This window comes from Zootoca vivipara, chromosome 4 (assembly GCF_963506605.1).
Source record: "Zootoca vivipara chromosome 4, rZooViv1.1, whole genome shotgun sequence".
Classification (NCBI taxonomy): Eukaryota; Metazoa; Chordata; class Lepidosauria; order Squamata; family Lacertidae; genus Zootoca; species Zootoca vivipara.
In genome coordinates, this window is record NC_083279.1 from 29,662,674 (window position 1) to 29,681,591 (window position 18,918).

The 18,918-nt window shown below is 43.2% G+C and overlaps 1 protein-coding gene across 2 annotated transcripts in view; it reads right to left on the reverse strand.

Moving 5' to 3' along the window:
• TMEM131 (transmembrane protein 131) overlaps positions 1 to 14,213 on the reverse strand; it is a 72,773-nt gene extending 58,560 nt beyond the window's left edge. For both annotated transcript variants that reach the window (XM_035114636.2, XM_060273450.1), the window contains exon 1: positions 13,768 to 14,213. In XM_035114636.2, coding sequence (XP_034970527.2) covers positions 13,768 to 13,939 — 172 coding nt within the window. In that variant the 5' untranslated portion in view covers positions 13,940 to 14,213. The remainder of the gene's footprint in view (positions 1 to 13,767) is intronic.
• Positions 14,214 to 18,918: the final 4,705 nt, after the last annotated feature.

Here is an 18,918-nt window from a genome sequence, read left to right on the forward strand (position 1 = left end):
CTTATAATATGAGAAACACGGTATTAGTTAATTCTAGGATGTTACACTCCCATATCTATTTGACTTGACTCTGCAGATACATCAAAAAGTGGTTCAGAATGCAAACAATTTATGCAGCTTATCTGTGATTTCTTCATCAGTATTTCTCCCATAGCAATGTTATCTTGCTGAGGCTAATGCTGTCAGTATCTGCCAGTATCTGAATATACATTTACCAGACAGTAGCTATGTTTTGACGCAATGTTGACCATGAACCACAATCAGTCAAATTAGGTGATGCATGCAGCTCAACACTTCCTACTTCACTCCTTCCTCTCTTGAGTAGTGAAACATACCATGGGAGTGGTGTGGTTGGCCTGGCACTATATTGATACCAGCATTTGCAGTTTATTTAGCAACAAACTAACTATGATCCTGAGGGCACAAGGAGAAGGGGACGACAGAGGATGAGATGGTTGGGCAGTGTTCTTGAAGCTACGAACATGAATCTGATGCTGTTTAGGCCTTTAGGACAGGGTTGGCTGATCTGTTTTCTGCCTTACTTCTAGATAAAATGTGGCACTTCACCTAAGAACAGAATTTGGAGTATGAAACAAAGTAGCAGCATTTGCTTGGTTATTTTCGTGCTCAATACCGCAGTGATTCTAGCAATATCTGTTGTTGTTTTTATTGTCAATGGAAAAAGTAAATCCATACATACAAATGAGTACTGTACTTGCTTCACTTCCTTTATTACAATAAATAAATTGCAGCTATGGAACTCCCATGACTAAACTGACTTAGCTGTGATTCCTGCATTGCAGGGGGTTGGACTATATGACCCAGGGGGTGCCTTCCAACCCTACAATTGTTATGAAATACTTTTCAGCTCCTGCCAGCTTTCCTCCACAAATGCTATGTGGTAGTGCTTAAAATAAAAAAGTGTCAATCAGGTTCTACTAGTATCAAATTGGGACCATCTCTTCTGTACAGATGAAGTTTATACCAAATCATGACTGAATGTCTAAAGTATATCTAAACCTTTCATCCAACACCCACCTCTCATTCATGCACTGATTCTCTACAGTTCTGCCTGGGTAGCTGGCCCTGCACATAAACAAACAGCACAACTGAAAGTACTATCTTGGGAGGTCCTAAACTGCCAACATCTCACCTACTAATATAATTTTGTTTTTCCAAGACTTCATCAGCAGTTCCAGGTGGCTATATTGTTATGTGTACCATAGCCACTATCAGTCTGCTGAGGCAGCATGTGATGCCAACCTTCACACTTGGTCAGCCAAGGGAACAAATGTTCAAGCAGCACAGACAAACCCACAACTGCTACTCAAATTACATGTACCAATAGGGCACACACTCAAGCAGACTTCCTCTATGGGTCTAAGCTCTAACTTTGTCTCCTCAACCAACGACAAAATAGATTATTTCTGACCATCAGATCTGGATTCCAAGACACCAGTTACTGACATTATCATTGTCAATAACATCAACAATGCTAATCAGACAATGCTATACAGTACTGTACTGGTTTATTGAAAAAAACACAACACACACAAACAAACATACAAAGTCCATATTAGAGGAGGAGGAGGATTTCCTGAAGCATGTGTCTAAGGTATGAATCTCTCTGCAGCAGCAGCCTTGTGTGGGTGTTGGCAGCACGATTCTGCCACCCGTGTAAGACCAGCAACATGAGTCATGTCCTATGGTCAGGGATGATGCAAGTTGTACAACATCTGGAGGGTCACATGTTTCTCACCCCTGGCTTTAGAATTATCTTCTATTAGTAGGGTAGGAAAGCTGAAAATAATGCCAATATATTTCACATTGGGCAACCAATGCACTCCTTTGGTTTCAGATAGTACATGGGTAGGTGAGTCTAAAAAGCCCAGGACATGAATTTTCATGGCTAGTGTTCAAAATTAGCCAGGTGCCAGGCACATTTTGCAACTGGTGCGGGTCCAATTGCGACCATGCGGAGATCTCTGGATGCGACTGAGGAAAGGAAAACATGACTTAGAGAAGGATTTGAAATATTTTCCTTGAAACTTGAATTAAGTTTTATTCTGGATTGTTTTAGTTGATGTTTTAATGTGTTGTAAAATGCTTCTAGATTTGTTCTTTAAAATATAAAGCAGTATAGAAATGGAATGAAAAATAAAAATCCCATGGAGGGATATGCCTAGACATTCCTTTGTTGCAGCCACAGCCTAGGTTTAAGGTGCCATTTGAAGACTGCATTATATATCTGAGTTTCTAACACTGTTCACAGCCCTCTAGCGGCTATGGTGGCTCATTTACCAGAAGTAATGTATTTAGCATTAACTCTGGAAGTATGTACTAGATTCTGGCCAAATGAAGTCGCCTAGAGCAAAATATAAATCAGGAAGCTTAGTTTGGTCAGAATTGATTATACACTTCCAGAGTTAATGCTAAATACATTACTTCCGGTAAATGAGCCATCCTAGCTGCTAGAGGGCCATGAAAATTTGTGTCCGAGGCTTTTTAGACTCCTCTACCCATGTACTATCTGAAGCCAAAGGGGCACACTGGTGACCAGATATGAAATTGTTACTAGATCTCCCACCCCATGATATTTTTATTCACATTTTGGAACTTATTTGAGTCTTCTAGGTCCCATAAGAAAGATGATATCAGAAACTACCAGAGCATTTTTCTGTTTGGTTTTTCTTTTTCGGGTGGTGGGGTGGGGAGAACTAGCTCTCCTAGCTCTCGTTGTAACAGCCCTACCATGCCTGTACCAAAATAGCACTACTCCTGCCCAGTCCGCCAAATTGTGTTACCTTGGTAACACTTGAATTACTGTGTAAAGATTGCAGGACTTCTTTTACAGTGCAGTAAAAGATAGATTATTTGTGGTCTGTTCATAAATATATGATTTCGTGGTGGCAGTCTTGGCTTCTGGAAAGTAGTATATCTAACAATAGGCAGAGCAGTGCCCTCCTAGCATTGTAGTTTCAAGTACTTCTTAAACACGTGGTTGTCTCAAGTTCTCTTGATAAAAACAAAACAAAACATGTTATTCATTGAGCCAACCATCAGGTTCAATTAATTCCCCTGTGGTCTTCTCTTTCTTACACTTTTGAACCCTAAAAAAGATATTTAAAAATCACGTAAATTCATCTACCGAGATTCTGTACTTCACACTTTATTGTTTTCTATAAGAAAGAGGTTGGTTCTGTGGCCTTTCGATGCTTGTCCCTGCTCTATGTAATTTAGTTTAAGAGTTTCATTACAAGAAAATTGCTATGAATTACACTTCAATTAAAAGGGAAAGAGGAAAAATGAAATATTGCACATATGTTACACTATAGGTCAAATGGCTCCAACATATTTTCAAGCTACTAGCCCCCCCCAAATAAAATGATGTAAAAATAAACAGACACAATAACTGGGAAAGGGCTCCTTAGTAGAACATGATTTGCATACAAACGGTCACAAGTTCAATTTCTTGTGCCTCTAGGTAAAGCTGGTTCTATGCTATTGGTTTTTTATAATAGTTTGCTGAGCCCCATTTTGGGTTGAAGTTTAGGAAAGAAATATTTCCAAAAATGGCATTAGGAATCACTGTAGGCTCCAAATTCCATCTTCATATGGCTGTAAGCCTATGCTACAAACAGTTCTTAATAAAGAACATATTAAAAAAAACCAATTCTCACCCATTTTTAAAGATATGACTTAATTGAAGCTTTAAGCCCAATTGCATATATTTAATATGCTCTTAGAAGTGCAGAACAATTAGATGAAAATCAGTCTTTTGAAAAAAAAAAAAGGACATCACACAGCACAGGATTTTCGTCCACAGGTTTCTGTAGATCATGCATCTGTGTTCACAGGAAAGTTCAGCAAGTGTGAGCTTGTGCAGCACATTTAACAGAGAAACACTACAAGGCACACATACCAATGGGTGGGACTTATATGTGTGAGAACTGCACATTTCTTAGCTGAGTCAGGACAACTTCCTGCCAGGATTCCTTGAGGGTCACATATGACTAATTGAAGTATACCTTTCAAGAACAATTGAATCCCAACATATAAGACTGCATAGATGGAAGATTCCCATCTACAGTAGGAGCGCCTAGTCCCTGTCCCAGATCATATGATAATTATTTGGATTAAGCTTCTCAGCTTGTTCCCCCACCTCACCCCCTGAATCCAATCCATCACATATTGACTGAATAAGCACACTAAGACTTCAGGGCCTAGGTCTGGTGGGTAAATGCAGGTGTCTCCAAATGCCAAATGATCCTACACAAGGGCCAAATCCTACAGTGCAGGGGAAAGACATCTAACAGTGTAGGCTGTCCAAGAAGTATATAATAGAAGAAGAGGAGGAGGAGGAGGAGTTTGGATTTGATATCCTGCTTTATCACTACCGGAAGGAGTCTCAAAGCCGCTAACATTCTCCTTGCCCTTCCTCCCCCACAACAAACATTTCATAAGGTGAGTGGGGCTGAGAGACTTCAGAGAAGTGTGACTAGCCCAAGGGCACCCAGCAGCTGCATGTGGAGGAGCGGAGACACGAACCCGGTTCCCTAGATTACGAGTCTACCGCTCTTAACCACTACACCACACTGGCTCTCAGTTGGAAGGGACCCTGAGGATCATCTAGCCCAACCTGAATATGCAGCTGTCCCATACGGGGATTGAACCTGTAACCTTAGCATTATCAGCACCATGCTCTAATCCAGTGTTTCCCAACCAGTGTGCCTCCAGATGTTTTGGGACTACAACTCCCATCATTCCTGACCACTGGTCTTGCTAGCTAGGGATGATGGGAGTTGTAGTCCCAAAACATCTGGAGGCACACTGGTTGGGAAACACTGCTCTAATCAACTGAGCTATCCAAGTGTGTCACTGCAATCCCATGATCAGCTAACCAAAATGTAGATACAGTGGTACCTCAGGTGAAGTTCTTAATTGGTTCCGGTAGTCCGTACTTAACCTGAAGCTAACTTTCCCATTGAAAGTAAAGTGGATTAATCCGTTCCAGACAGGTCCGCGGAGTACTTAACTTGAAAGTACTCAACCTGAAGCGTACTTAACCCAAGGTATGACTGTACAAGGTAGAGGAGTTAGTTGCATACAACTACCCCTCTTCAGAAGTACCCCTGGAAAGAAGCTGTATTGGCGACCCTCCCCCCTCAAATATTTATGTGACCCAAGTACACAAGCTTCCAGAATGGAGCGAGGGCGAGGCAAGGCCAGGAGTTGCACCCCAAAACTTCTGGAAGGCACCAGGTTGGCAAAGGCTGGCTTAAGGTGTGTGTGCAGGAGCCACGGGCACAGAAAAGCACAGGTGCTTTTCAATCTAATCTAATTTTCAAAGAACATCAGGTGTTTAGGATGGTGGTTTTAGGAAAGACCAGCTGTCCTTGAGGCTTGCAAAACAGAATTATGTAGCCATCTGTTTCTGCCCTATTTCTTCCATCATTGATATAAAGCCCTCATCATTTTGAGCATGTCTGCAAAAAAGGTTGGACACCAGTGCTCTCCAGACTATTTCAACTTTAGAGTAAACTAGCATAGATTGTTAAAATTATCGTATTTTTCCGCTCCATAGGACGCACCTAGTTTTTTACAGGAGGAAAACAAGGGAAAAAAATATTTTGCTTTCTTTAATTGTCCTAGGCATAGCAGCCAACTAGGAGGCCTAGGTGCCTTTGAGGAAGCTTCTTTTGCAAAGGGGGAAAGCTCCATTTTTTTAGTATCAGCTCAAAGTTGCTGAGTTTCCTTGCAAAGGGGAAAAATCCTGTTTTTATGGGGTTCAACTCACAGTTCTGCAAAATCCTTCCAGTAGCACCTTAGAGAGCAACTAAGTCTGTTATTGGTATGAGCTTTCGTGTGCATGCACACTTCTTCAGATACACTGAAACAGAAGTCACCAGACCCTTATATATACCGGTAGTGAGAGGGTGAAGAAGTGTGCATGCACACGAAGGCCCACACCAATAACAAATTTAGTTGGTCTCTAAGGTGCTACTGGAAGGAATTTTTTTTATTTTGTTTCAACAGAAACCAGTGTTGGACTAGGACCTGGTACACCAGAGTAGAAATCCCCACTTGGCCATGAAGCTCACTGGGTAACCTGGGGACAGTCACAGTCTCTCAGCCTGGTCTTCCTCACATGGTTTCTCTGAGCATAAAATGGGGTGGGGGTGGGGAGAGAACCATGTACACCTTCTTGGAGGAAAGGAGATGATATAAATTTAATAAATATATATGCTAATTAAACATGCATATTAGGTATACTCCAGTTAAGATATGTGGATGCAAGAACACAAGGCCAAGAAAAATTACCTTGAAAATGGGAGCGAGAACTACAAAATGGGATGGTAGAATCAAAGTGACTTATCAAAGGGGCGTAACTTGTTACAGAATTAAAGTCTAAGTTTCCAGTCTTGTCAAATGGTTCAGTGTATTTCAGAACTATAACACACTCCATTGTGAGTTTTCTATTGAAAACAATGAGTTAAAAATTCTGAGTTCCTGCTATCAAAACTAAAACGATCAAGACTAACACAAATATGTTGTTGCATCTGTATGTTAAGCTTGACTAGGTCCATGTTGTTTCCACAGACATTCCAGAGATGTCTTATACTGTATAATGAGTTGTAAACTAGCACCCACTTTCTAAACAGTTTTTCTCCCATTCTTTTCTATTTATAAATATAATACATTAGCATATGAAGGGTCAAACAAGGCTTAAGCAACCATTCGTTTCATAACTGTGACTTGGCATGTTCATTATATTCTCCTGTCACCAGACAGTGGAGTGATCTTTTGGTAAACACTACATCTTCTTTCAGTAAACACTTCATCATCAATGTGAACCAAAGGAAAATTGAATTCATAGAACTGTAAAGTTGGAAGGGACTATTAGTACAACCTCCTGCAATGCAGGAATATGCAGCTGTCCCATATGTGGATCAAACCTGCAACCTTGGCATTCTCAACACCACACTCAGTCTAACCAACTGAGCTATCTAGGATGACTTATGAACTAGCATTATTTAAACATGGCTTAATAGGTTTTGCTTGGTTTTTTAACAGCAAGTGTTCACAAGAAAACCCTCTTAAGAGCTAGCAACTAACTATATGTTAATCACTTGTGAAAAACTAAAGTATCTTTAGAGATCTATCTCTAGAGCAGAGTGGTCCAACACACTGCTCCCTTCTCAAAGGTGGGTAAATGAAGTGCTGGGCTTCGGGAAGGAGGTGTAGGCTCTGACAGGGTCCTCCCTCCTTCTTCCCAAAGCCTATTTGCATTTTCTCAGCTTTGGGAAGATGTTGGGAGGGCTCTAGGACCCTGCCAGAGCCTCGTGCCTCCTTCCCAAAGTCCAGCACCTTGCTGTGGGAAGGCAGCATGAGGGCTGGGGGTGGTCAATTTTTTGTCCTTGCTGCCCCCCCCCATATGACTAGGCAGTGTGTGGCTCGCAGATTCCATGTCAAAGTATTATTGCAGCCCACTTGATATAAAAAGTGGAACCACCCTGATCTAGAGAACTGCTAGTTTTTATATTTTCAAAAACTGGAAATCATTGTGTGTTTCTCCATTCTGGTATCCTTATGTGTAACCAGAAACATGCATAGCATCTGGGGGAGCCCAGTCTATAAATCTGCTACCCCTTCCTACACTCTAAGCCTAAAACCAATGCAGACTTTAACAACCCAGCAACCCCATTTCTTGATAATTTGTTAACATTCAACCTGATGAAGAATTATGGTGAACTCAGAATCAGAGACTGTAAATATTACTTTTTAAAACACTAATGTTTGTTATGTTCTTTGCTGCCAATAGGTGGTTTGCTGAAAAAGTTACGGTACTAATGTCAAGCTGGATTTCGAAAGGGCAGAGGAACCAGAGACCAAATAGCAAACATGCGCTGGATTATGGAGAAAGCTAGAGAGTTCCAGAAAAACGTCTACTTCTGCTTCATTGACTATGCAAAAGCCTTTGACTGTGTCGACCACAGCAAACTATGGCAAGTTCTTAAAGAAATGGGAGTGCCTGATCACCTCATCTGTCTCCTGAGAAATCTCTATGTGGGACAAGAAGCTACAGTTAGAACTGGATATGGAACAACTGATTGGTTCAAAATTGGGAAAGGAGTACGACAAGGTTGTATATTGTCTCCCTGCTTATTTAACTTATATGCAGAATTCATCATGCGAAAGGCTGGACTAGATGAATCCCAAGCCGGAATTAAGATTGCTGGAAGAAATATCAACAACCTCAGATATGCAGATGACACAACCTTGATGGCAGAAAGCGAGGAGGAATTAAAGAACCTTTTAATGAGGGTGAAAGAGGAGAGCACAAAATATGGTCTGAAGCTCAACATCAAAAAAACCAAGATCATGGCCACCGGTCCCATCACCTCCTGGCAAATAGAAGGGGAAGAAATGGAGGCAGTGAGAGATTTTACTTTCTTGGGCTCCTTGATCACTGCAGATGGTGACAGCAGTCACGAAATTAAAAGACGCCTGCTTCTTGGGAGAAAAGCAATGACAAACCTAGACAGCATCTTAAAAAGCAGAGACATCACCTTGCCGACAAAGGTCCGTATAGTTAAAGCTATGGTTTTCCCAGTAGTGATGTATGGAAGTGAGAGCTGGACCATAAAGAAGGCTGATCGCCGAAGAATTGATGCTTTTGAATTATGGTGCTGGAGGAGACTCTTGAGAGTCCCATGGACTGCAAGAAGATCAAACCTATCCATTCTTAAGGAAATCAGCCCTGAGTGCTCCCTGGAAGGACAGATCGTGAAGCTGAGGCTCCAATACTTTGGCCACCTCATGAGAAGAGAAGAATCCTTGGAAAAGACCCTGATGTTGGGAAAGATTGAGGGCACTAGGAGAAGGGGACGACAGAGGACAAGATGGTTGGACAGTGTTCTCGAAGCTACGAACATGAGTTTGACCAAACTGCGGGAGGCAGTGGAAGACAGGGGTGCCTGGCGTGCTCTGGTCCATGGGGTCACGAAGAGTCGGACACGACTAAACGACTAAACAACAACAACAACTAATGTCAGTCTTGAAGATTTACAGTGGTACCTCAGTTTATGAACACAATTGGTTCCAGAAGTCTGTTCATAAACTGAAGCGTTCATAAACTGAAGCAAACTTTCCCATTGAAAGTAATGGAAAGTGGATTAATCTGTTCCAGACGGTCCACGGAGTACTTAAACTGAAGCGTTCATAAACTGAAGCGTTCATAAACTGAAGCGAACTTTCCCATTGAAAGTAATGGAAAGTGGTTTAATCCGTTCCAGATGGGTCCGCGGCGTTCGTAAACCAAAAATTCGTAAACCGAGGTTCCACTGTACAAGTCTACTTACACAAGCTTCACAGGATCTCAAACACATCTATCCCTCAGGCTCCAAATGAGAGAAATGCTGCTTTCTTTTGTAGAAAGTGGTTATGCTATGTACTAATGTTCTAACATTGCTGCTGACAGCAGAACACTGATGCAGGGACATCTCCCTGAAAGCTTGTTTGCGGGCTTAGCCATTGGCTTCATACCATGAGAAATATAAAGCAGAGTACCTAGAGAATACAAATGCATATTTCCCCCCAATTTCACTAAAGTAACTTTTATGGTGCAGGAGCATCTTCCAGGGAAGGGTAAGTCTATATTACCCTTCTCCAGATGTTATTGGATTCAAAATCCCATCTTCCCTGACCACTGTCCATGCTGGCAAGGAGGAGCTGAGGGAAGCCAAAGTCCAAGAAAATCTAGAGGGCACCACTTTGGCTACCACTGTTCCAGGGTGTATTACACCAAACATAGAAGTTCGCCCTTTGAAATCCAATACTGGATTTTGTGAAGATAATCACTTACAAATAAGGTACAGTGAGAATAAACTGCAACAGATGTGCTAGCAGCAGTGCAGTGGTGCAAATATGAACTGTAAGAAGTTACTCGCCACCCCTCATTTCAATCAGATGCCTGACTCCTTTCTTCTCTCATATTGCATGTGCAGAAATGCAACAAGTTACTGTGCTATATATCCCTGGCCTTTCCAGTTTAACCTTTACTAGAAGTGCTACTTGTTCTTCCTCTCCCAGCTGCTAAATGCATCAGATTATTTTCTCACTCACACATTCTAGAAAAAGAGAAGAGAAAGTGCAGCCAGAGTACTCTGTCGCAATTCTTCGGCGTGGAAGGGGAAAACCAAGCAATGCTACAATACCTACAAAGAGTGCCATGAGGCAGCAGAAAGAGGGTTAAAAGGGCTTCTGTCCTTGCCACTTGCCTGGTTGCCTGAGGACAAATGCTATTCTATGCAGACAACCAGTCAAGTGGCAAGCTACCTGTCTGGAACACGAATAGGTATTTACCTGCACACCCAACAAAAATGGTTAGTTGACAAGACACCACAGCCAGAATAGTGAGAACCTGCCTGTCAAAACCACAGCTACTGCTTTCATAAAGTCTGCAAAAGTGAAAACTTTTTTTTAAAAGACCATTAAGAAAGTGATGTGATTTAAAGTAATGCATGTTTTAAATGTTTCAAAATATCCAGCATTTGAAAAAGACATAGCTTTTGGGGACCATGACCACAATTTAATACATGAAAGATACTGGCATAGCAGTAAATTTGTGTAGCTTTTCACAGCAGTTGTTAAGATATAAGGTGAGAAGTATAAGTTCAAGTAAAAGCAGTGAGAAGAATATTTTTCTGCAAAGTCCAGTTAACAGAAACTGCTAAGCAGTTAAACCTTTTATTAATGTGAAACCTTCCTCTTGTGCTTATGAATGCAGCAGCAACATAATGATGTTCACTCTTAAAATACTTTAAGACTGGAATAACTTTACAGTACTGTACTTATTTAGGCTGCCTATAAGAAAAGAAATCCAGGTTTGCGGCATTGCCTCTAAATAGGAAACTTTGAAACCAGAATCTTACTAATTTCTTAAAAGTTCACACTTGCAAACATTTAAAAACCAAAGTCCTACTGTAGGTAACTCCTATGTAGTTACCAACAGTAGCAGTCTGGAAGGGATAAATCACTCAGCTATACGAATAGAGGTATCTTGAGTAAAACAGACTACTAGTAAGAAGTTAAGCTCTACACACAGAGATCGGTTAAGGAAGTTAATTGACACCATACAGTCAGCAAACTCCCCCTGAGTTCATTTGAACATGATGGGGAAAAACTAGTCACACAGGTACAAGCTAGAAAACTCAACATCCCTGATGAAGAATAGAGCTCTGTGGCACAATGGATCAGAACCAGAGGCGAATCAAAGTACGTGTATGTACACAGGCAGAAATTGCAAGATTCTTGTCAGTTTGCCTAAGCGAAATAGTCCCTGGGGAGGCAGCACACAGATACTCAAATGTAGATAGAAATATTAGCTCTCATTGTCAGTCATGATAAACTGACAATACTATACTGTTTGCCTTCTTTGAATATAGCAACGTACCAAACAATCAAGCAGCAGGCCTGAGAACTACCACAGAATCAGAGCAATCTTCATGAATCATTAAAAAAAAACTATGAATGACATTGCAAGGCTAACTGCTGACACTGTCAGTCCAAGCTACAAATGAAGGCACATTTTTAAATAGAGTGAAGCAGCAAAATCTCAACACACACAGTATGTATATACACAAACCACTGAAAAGATAATGGACATTTTCTTTGGGCTCCATATGATAAACTACCAGATAAAAAGTTATGTAATTATGACATTTTAATGTTTAAGGTCACTGGTTAATAGAATTTCAACTCAGCTTCATAAAATTTGCATCAAACCAAAGTTAAGGATATGGATTTTCATAAAATCCACTTGGTTTCCAGTTTAAAGGTTCTAGTAACTTCACAAAGTTACTAAGCATTGCTATACTTCTAAGGAAGATGACTCACATCTGTTTTGCAGATTTATTTGATGTGTTTCTTCTTCAAGAATGTCTGTTATCTTTTCCTCCAGTGGCTACACCACCTGACTTAAAATCATTTGCTGCCCTTCACAGTGCTTCAAAGACCACTACCAGACATTTTATTAAGCCCTGAAGATGCTTCAGAATGGCAGGTGAAACTTCAAACTGGTACTGTATATATAAAATGAAATGCTTGACTTTTTTGATAAGTGCTCTTCAGGGACTCTGTAAACGGACACCTATAAAACTACTGTATATTTTTTACTGCTTGACAACATGGGTAACCAACATGGTGCCCTTCATGCACTCTTGGGTTTCATCTCCCACCATCCCTGTCTACTAGCCACGTTGACTGAGGCTGCTGGGAATTGGAGTCCAACAACCTTTGCTGGGCACTAGTTGTCTATCCATGATTTACTTTACAGTGTCCCTGAAAACTATTTATCAAAACATGCTGGGCAATTTGCATGTTATCAATGCATCTTTATTTCAAAGTACAGTACCTAAATGAGGCTGGGGGTGGTGGCAGCAGCAGCATGTGCTACTCTTTGATGCTGCCCTCCTTTCATTTTTGCTGCATCAGTAACCAAATCCAAAACCACTTCATGTATTTTCTCAGTATGCAGGATTTTCGGGAATTTTGTTTTTTAAAATGCCACACAGTTCAACCCTGCTGACGTTACACTACCTCCACAGAACAAGCTTTAAAAGGAATCCTGAATTAATATTTTGGATTTTTCAAAAAATAAAATAAAAATGCAGTGATGTCCAGAAATCTCAAGAGACTTTTTTTTGTTCCTTTGCTTGTTTTTGAAAGAAAGCACTTCTCCAGCGGGTGCAAGGTGCAATCCGACAGCAGCTCAGGGTAGCCAAGGTAAATATTTAAGAGATGAGCTTCTTAAAAGAAGCCAGGTCCAACTTCAGGCTGCAGATGGTGGTGCCTGCAGCCAGCCAGCCAGCCAGCCTTGCCTTGTGCTGGCGGGATTCTCCAGCTCAGCAGGGGCAGGACTAGCGCTCGGTCCCCATCTCCCAACAGAAAAAACACAAAAGCGGGATTTAAAAAACCCCCAGCAACTTTACCTCACTGACAAATGCATGCGCCGAGCTTCGGCATTTTACTACGGCCCGGGTCACAAAGCGAGCAGAGAGGGAGAGAGAGATGGATGGAGAGAGAGAGCCAGGCCCAGAGGCGGCAGGTCTCCACAGCCGGGTGGAGCAGCCAACAGGGCCGGCCAGTGAGTTGGCAGCCCGGCTGGGAGGGGACGAGCCAGAGCACCGGGAGAGGAAAAGGGGGAAGGAGGAGAAATACGCACCCGACGGGACCCCAAAAAGAAAGAGGGAACAAAGTAGGGTGGGCAGGGGAACTGGGGAAGAGACACAGAAAGCCAAGTAACTCAGGGGATGCCAATAACCAGAAACTTCAGCACTGATTTCCCACTGAGGCGCTTTGTGGGGCAGGAGGGGAAATCGCCGACAACTTCGGGAAACACCCGGCGAAGGGTTAAGGGGTCGTCGTCCCCTCACCAAACAAACACACACACAGAGGGGGGGGAAGACCCCTTATCCCTCGCCCCAGGGGGAGCACGGAGGAGGAGGAGGGCGGCCCCGAACCAGAGGTGTGGGCACGTGAGAACCAAGCGAGCGGAGGGACATTTAATGTGGGGAAGAGGTGGACAGAGGCGGCCGGGTCGCGGCCCCACGAGGGTCGTGGTGGGGAAGGCGCCGCGATCTCTCGGGGTGAAACGCGGCGCCCGCCGGCGCCGTGAGGGAGGAGGCAGCGTTTCTCCTTCTCCTCTCTCGCCGCGGCCGCCGCCTCCCCGCCCGCCAGCCCTTTCCTTCCCTTCCTTCCCCTCACCTTCTTTCTCGGCCCGGGCTGCGTTCAGGAGCAGCGCCACCAGCAGCCGCAGCGTGACTCCGAGCCAGGGGGCCGCCGCTACCGACGGGCTTTCGGCCGCAGGGACGGAGGGGGACCCGGAGGAGGAGCAGCGAGTACGGGGAGCCGCTTCCCGCTTCAACGCTGCCGCCATCGCCGTCGTGTTGCCGCCGCCGCCGTTGTTATTGTTTGTTTGTTGTTGTCGCCTTAGCTCGCCGGGGATTCCGTCGCCGTCTGAGGGGGCCCTGTTTGGCCCGCGAGGCAGTTCTCGCCGCGACTGTGTGTGTGTGTGCCTTTCTTTCTCCCCTCCCTCTCTCGTTAGGGCGCGTGCGGGAGCCAGCCGCGGCACTAGGCGGGTGCGAGCGCTCGGCGCGCGCACATCGCACGCGCTTCCTTCTTTCTCCTCTCTCTCTCCCGTCTCTTTTCGCTCCTCCCCCGCCCCCCGCCTCGCGCGCGAAGGGGCGTCGCTCCGCGACGCTCACACACCTCCTATAGGCAACCAATAATAATACTAATAAAAAAGATACTGAGATTCGGCCATCTTTAATAAGGGCACGGTCCCTCCTGCTGTGTGGTTGTTTTTTTACAAGCTAGGTTAGGAGCCGCCATTTTTTATCAGGGCACGGAGTTCTGTTCTGTCGCTGTCACAGTACGGTGAGCGACAGGGAGAGCGTGAGCGGCGTGGCCGAAGGCTCCGCTTTACGCCTCTCCGAGCTAGGCTGACAGAGCTGAAACCTCCCCCGCCATCTTTGGTAAGGGCACAGGCAGTTCCATTTTAATACGGGGAGCCCCTCTGAGATTGGCTGAAGCAGTGCTCGGTGGAAATCTCACCATTTCCAGAGTCTGAATTTTACGAGTCTGAATCACGGCTAGTTTAGAGGAGCGCTGTTGACACAGGTTGCTCTCTCTCTCTCTCTCTCTCTCTCTCTCTCTCACACACACACACACACAGGCGGTGGCGATCTAGGTCGTGTGTAATTTTACGGACTCCCTCGAAAGGTGGCAGATTCTACTTCCTCGGAGGTTTTTAAGCAGAGCTGGGGTGGCCATCTGTCATGGATGCTTCAATTGAGATTCCTGCATTGCAGGGGGTTGGACTAGATGGTCCTTGGGGTCCCCCCAACTCTAGGATCCTATGATTCTCAATGGTGCTTGGAGGTCTCTGGACGCGCAACATCTCCTACTGCCCTTCTCCAGCATTGCGCAAACAGGCTATCTCCTTAAATGAGATAAGAGACTAATTGCCTGTAAAATTCCATAAAATATGTGCAAGGGTAGCCTTGTACCTATGTGCACACTTAATTCCCATTTGTAGAATCAGTCTGCTATTGCCAGCACAAAGAATTCCGGCATATTAAACACCAATAGTGCAACCCTATTCATGTTTTTTTAAAAGAAGTAAATCCTATTGAATTGTTGCGCTCCCATCAGTAACCAAAATAAATCAAATCATTCATTCATATTGAATTGTTGCAGTGAGCCTATCGTATTTCACCATGGGGTACAAATGGAGACATTATGACCCTATTGGGTATACAGTACATGTTTTAGTTTTCAATTGTTTAGCATTAATTTGAATGCACACTCCTCCTTTTTAAGCTTCCTCTCATCTTTCATTTTCCTTCTTGCTCTTTCTGTTGCTTGGAATTTGTTATTAAGAGCATTGACATAAGTCTCTTAGGTTCTCATTTGAACTCCAAACTACTCCATATTGGATTGCATAATTAGCTGGCTCCCACAAGTTGATGCTGTACTCATCATCCTCAGTTGGCCTTATTGCTCATACACATTCTTTGCCCTGAGCATGTCCTGTCTGAAGGAAACCATCAAAGCTTTCCCAAGTACGCCTAGTAAGCATCTTTCTAAGGCCACCTACTCCTTTGAGATTCAAAACTTTCTCACATTTCTCTACAGCAGCTAACTCAATCAGCACAGGCTGACCTAAAAAAACAGATGTGCAGAAGGTAGACTGCTATATTTTGATAGATCTCTGGGTGACTGTCAATAGATCACAAAATATATCCATCTCCTGATTGTTTAACAGCCTCACCAACATGACTTTTCTCACTTAAACATGCTGCTCAAATGGAAAAAGCTAATCAGGATTAGATTTTGGGGGCAAAGCTCAGTTCTGGTCACTGTACTGGGTGCTGTTCTGGGTACTGAAAATGATTTCCTAGGCTCCAGATGTGTGGAGAGTCCTGTTCTTTAATTCTCAACTGTATCATTTGAGTCTGGTTGGTAGGAGGGCTGTAGCTCAGTAGTAGAGCATCTGCTTTGCATGCAGACAACCCAGGTTCTGTTCTGGGCAACTCTAAGTAGCACTGGGAATGTCCCCAATTTATAACCACAGGGAGCTATGTGGACAATACTGAGCTAGCTCAGCCAATGGGTTGACTTAGTGTAAAGCAGTTTCCTATATTCCTATGCTCTTAGATCTTGAAATTCTACTATAAAACAAGCCTGATCAACCTAACATAAAGGATGTAACTTTTAACAAGACGAAGCACGCAGTTGAATAGTCTCCTAGGCGGTTTCAAATAAAGGCAGAGGACCCTATGGATTCTATACAATTAGTGCTCAGAATCTGTTGCCTTCAGTAGCTCTGGACTCCTTCGACCTTTCAGTCGCTCTATTAGTCACACAGCACTCCCTGTCTTTAGGACATTTACATATAAGCCAACCTGATATTTTATTTATTTCCAAGAAAACTGATGTGAACATTCTCTTGACAATGCCTTCCCTCCTTGATCAGTTAGAACATTAATGGGTATTCTATGATACCACATCACCACAAAACAACTGCTGTCACCTGAGGCTTCATCACACTAATATCTTTGTTTACAAAGAACAAAGGTAGCTATGTTGGCTCATGAGTAAGAAACAAATCTGTAGTATAGGAATACCTTTATTAGAATTAGTGTTACCAAGCCGGATGTCACCAAACAGTGAACAAGTTTTTGAGTTCCGGTTTGTAACGATGCTAAGCAATTTTTGCATGTACGGCAGTGTGTGTGTGTGTCTGTGTGAGACCCGGATTGTTATTAAAGCCATAAAGTTTGCATTGGTCTCGATCTTACAATGGAATGTGTAAAGACATAGCAGGTTGAATACATTGGGCTCTCGTAGGCACTATACTGGTTTCCTGTACATTGTGATATAGGGATGAAGAAACATAATGGCTGATTCCCCATTTTTCAAAGCATAAAATCTAGAACCGTCTCCCACCTGAAGCAAAATACAGATCCCATTTGGCAAAGAGCAGCAATAAATGTAGAAATTGCATTTTTTTTTAAATATTGGCAAATCCCAATATTATTTTTTAATGGACAGTCTCTTGTCACTTTCAGAACGAAATTAAAAGACGCCTGCTTCTTGGGAGAAAAGCAATGACAAACCTAGACAGCATCTTAAAAAGCAGAGACATCACCTTGCCGACAAAGGTCCATATAGTTAAAGCTATGGTTTTCCCAGTAGTGATGTATGGAAGTGAGAGCTGGACCATAAAGAAGGCTGATCGCCGAAGAATTGATGCTTTTGAATTATGGTGCTGGAGGAGACTCTTGAGAGTCTCATGGACTGCAAGAAGATGAAACCTATCCATTCTTAAGGAAATCAGCCCTGAGTGCTCACTGGAAGGACAGATCGTGAAGCTGAGGCTCCAATACTTTGGCCACCTCATGAGAAGAGAAGAATCCTTGGAAAAGACCTTGATGTTGGGAAAGATGGAGGGCACTAGGAGAAGGGGACGACAGAGGACGAGATGGTTGGACAGTGTTCTCGAAGCTACGAACATGAGTTTGACCAAACTGCGGGAGGCAGTGGAAGACAGGAATGCCTGGCGTGCTATGGTCCATGGGGTCACGAAGAGTCGGACACGACTAAACGACTAAACAACAACCTGCCTTCATGGTGGTTTCATGGGGAGGTTGTTTTTTTTTAAGGTCACTTAAACATGAAAAAAGTGATAGCGATGGAGGATCCTTATGTCACCCCTGAGTGAACTTGAGAAATCCCCACCTGTTAGCCACTCACTCACTCCCTGCAAAATTGACAGGGTGCTTAAAGTGGATTAGGGGTAATTTATAGTGAAGTGGTGTTGAACAAAAAAACAATCAACCATGCAATGCTGTACATATCTACTCAGAAGCAACTCCAGTGAAATTCAGCAGACCTCCCCCCTCCCAGTAAAATGTGCATAGGTTTGTTAACCCTTATTCCTTCCTTATCATGCTCACAGTTCCAATTGTAGATCACTTAAAGCATTTTAAGGTAATCCTGGTTTTGAAAAATTCATCCTGAACTAGGGTTGCTCTTTTTTTGGGTAGAGCTGGGTGGGTCAGGTAGATGGGAGTTTGGAGTACTGACACCTTTGGGGGTGATCAGCCTCCAACAACTTCAAAACCAAACAAACCAGAATTGTCCCTATTCTAAAAATAAGCCTGTCTTCACATGCAGGGGAAGTCACTGCCTCTGTGCAAATTATCATTGCAGCTGCCAACAGCTCTGCTGTATAAAGTATGTGAAAAGTGGGCCTCTAAACCAGATGTAACTCTCTTAGTAGGAACAAGTCCTACGAAGGGCTGAGCCCATGTAGCTGTGGGCAAAAAAGATTTAATGGAAGAAGAATGCAGGGCGGGTGCAATCTCTTGTTCAGAATGCTGATGTGGCACCAGTCAATTCATTCATTTGTTATGCTCATGCTTGTGTAGGAGATGTGATTCACTGCAAACAAACCTTTATGCCTCAGACAGCACAATATTTATTTATTTTTTTAAAAAAAGACCACCACCTGTCTGTCATGCCTACATTTTCCTACTTCTCCTGTTGTTTTCTCTACCATCTTTTTAGTCATTGGTCCTTGGAATAGCAATATAATGGCCACACACACACAGCCCCATCATAGAGACTCCACTCCATTCGGTTTTTTCTTACCTCCAAGGTGACTTTGTTTTTGCACCATAAAGATTCCATTTCTAAACTTGGGAGGACTGTCTTTTTTGACTGCAGATTTGAAACATTAACCAGAGTACTGAATGGCTTTGGGAAATGCATGTAAGTGGAGCACGGCAATTTTTCCCCCCTCCCAGTTATAGACACTGACTGAAACGAGAAGCCATGCATGCATTATCC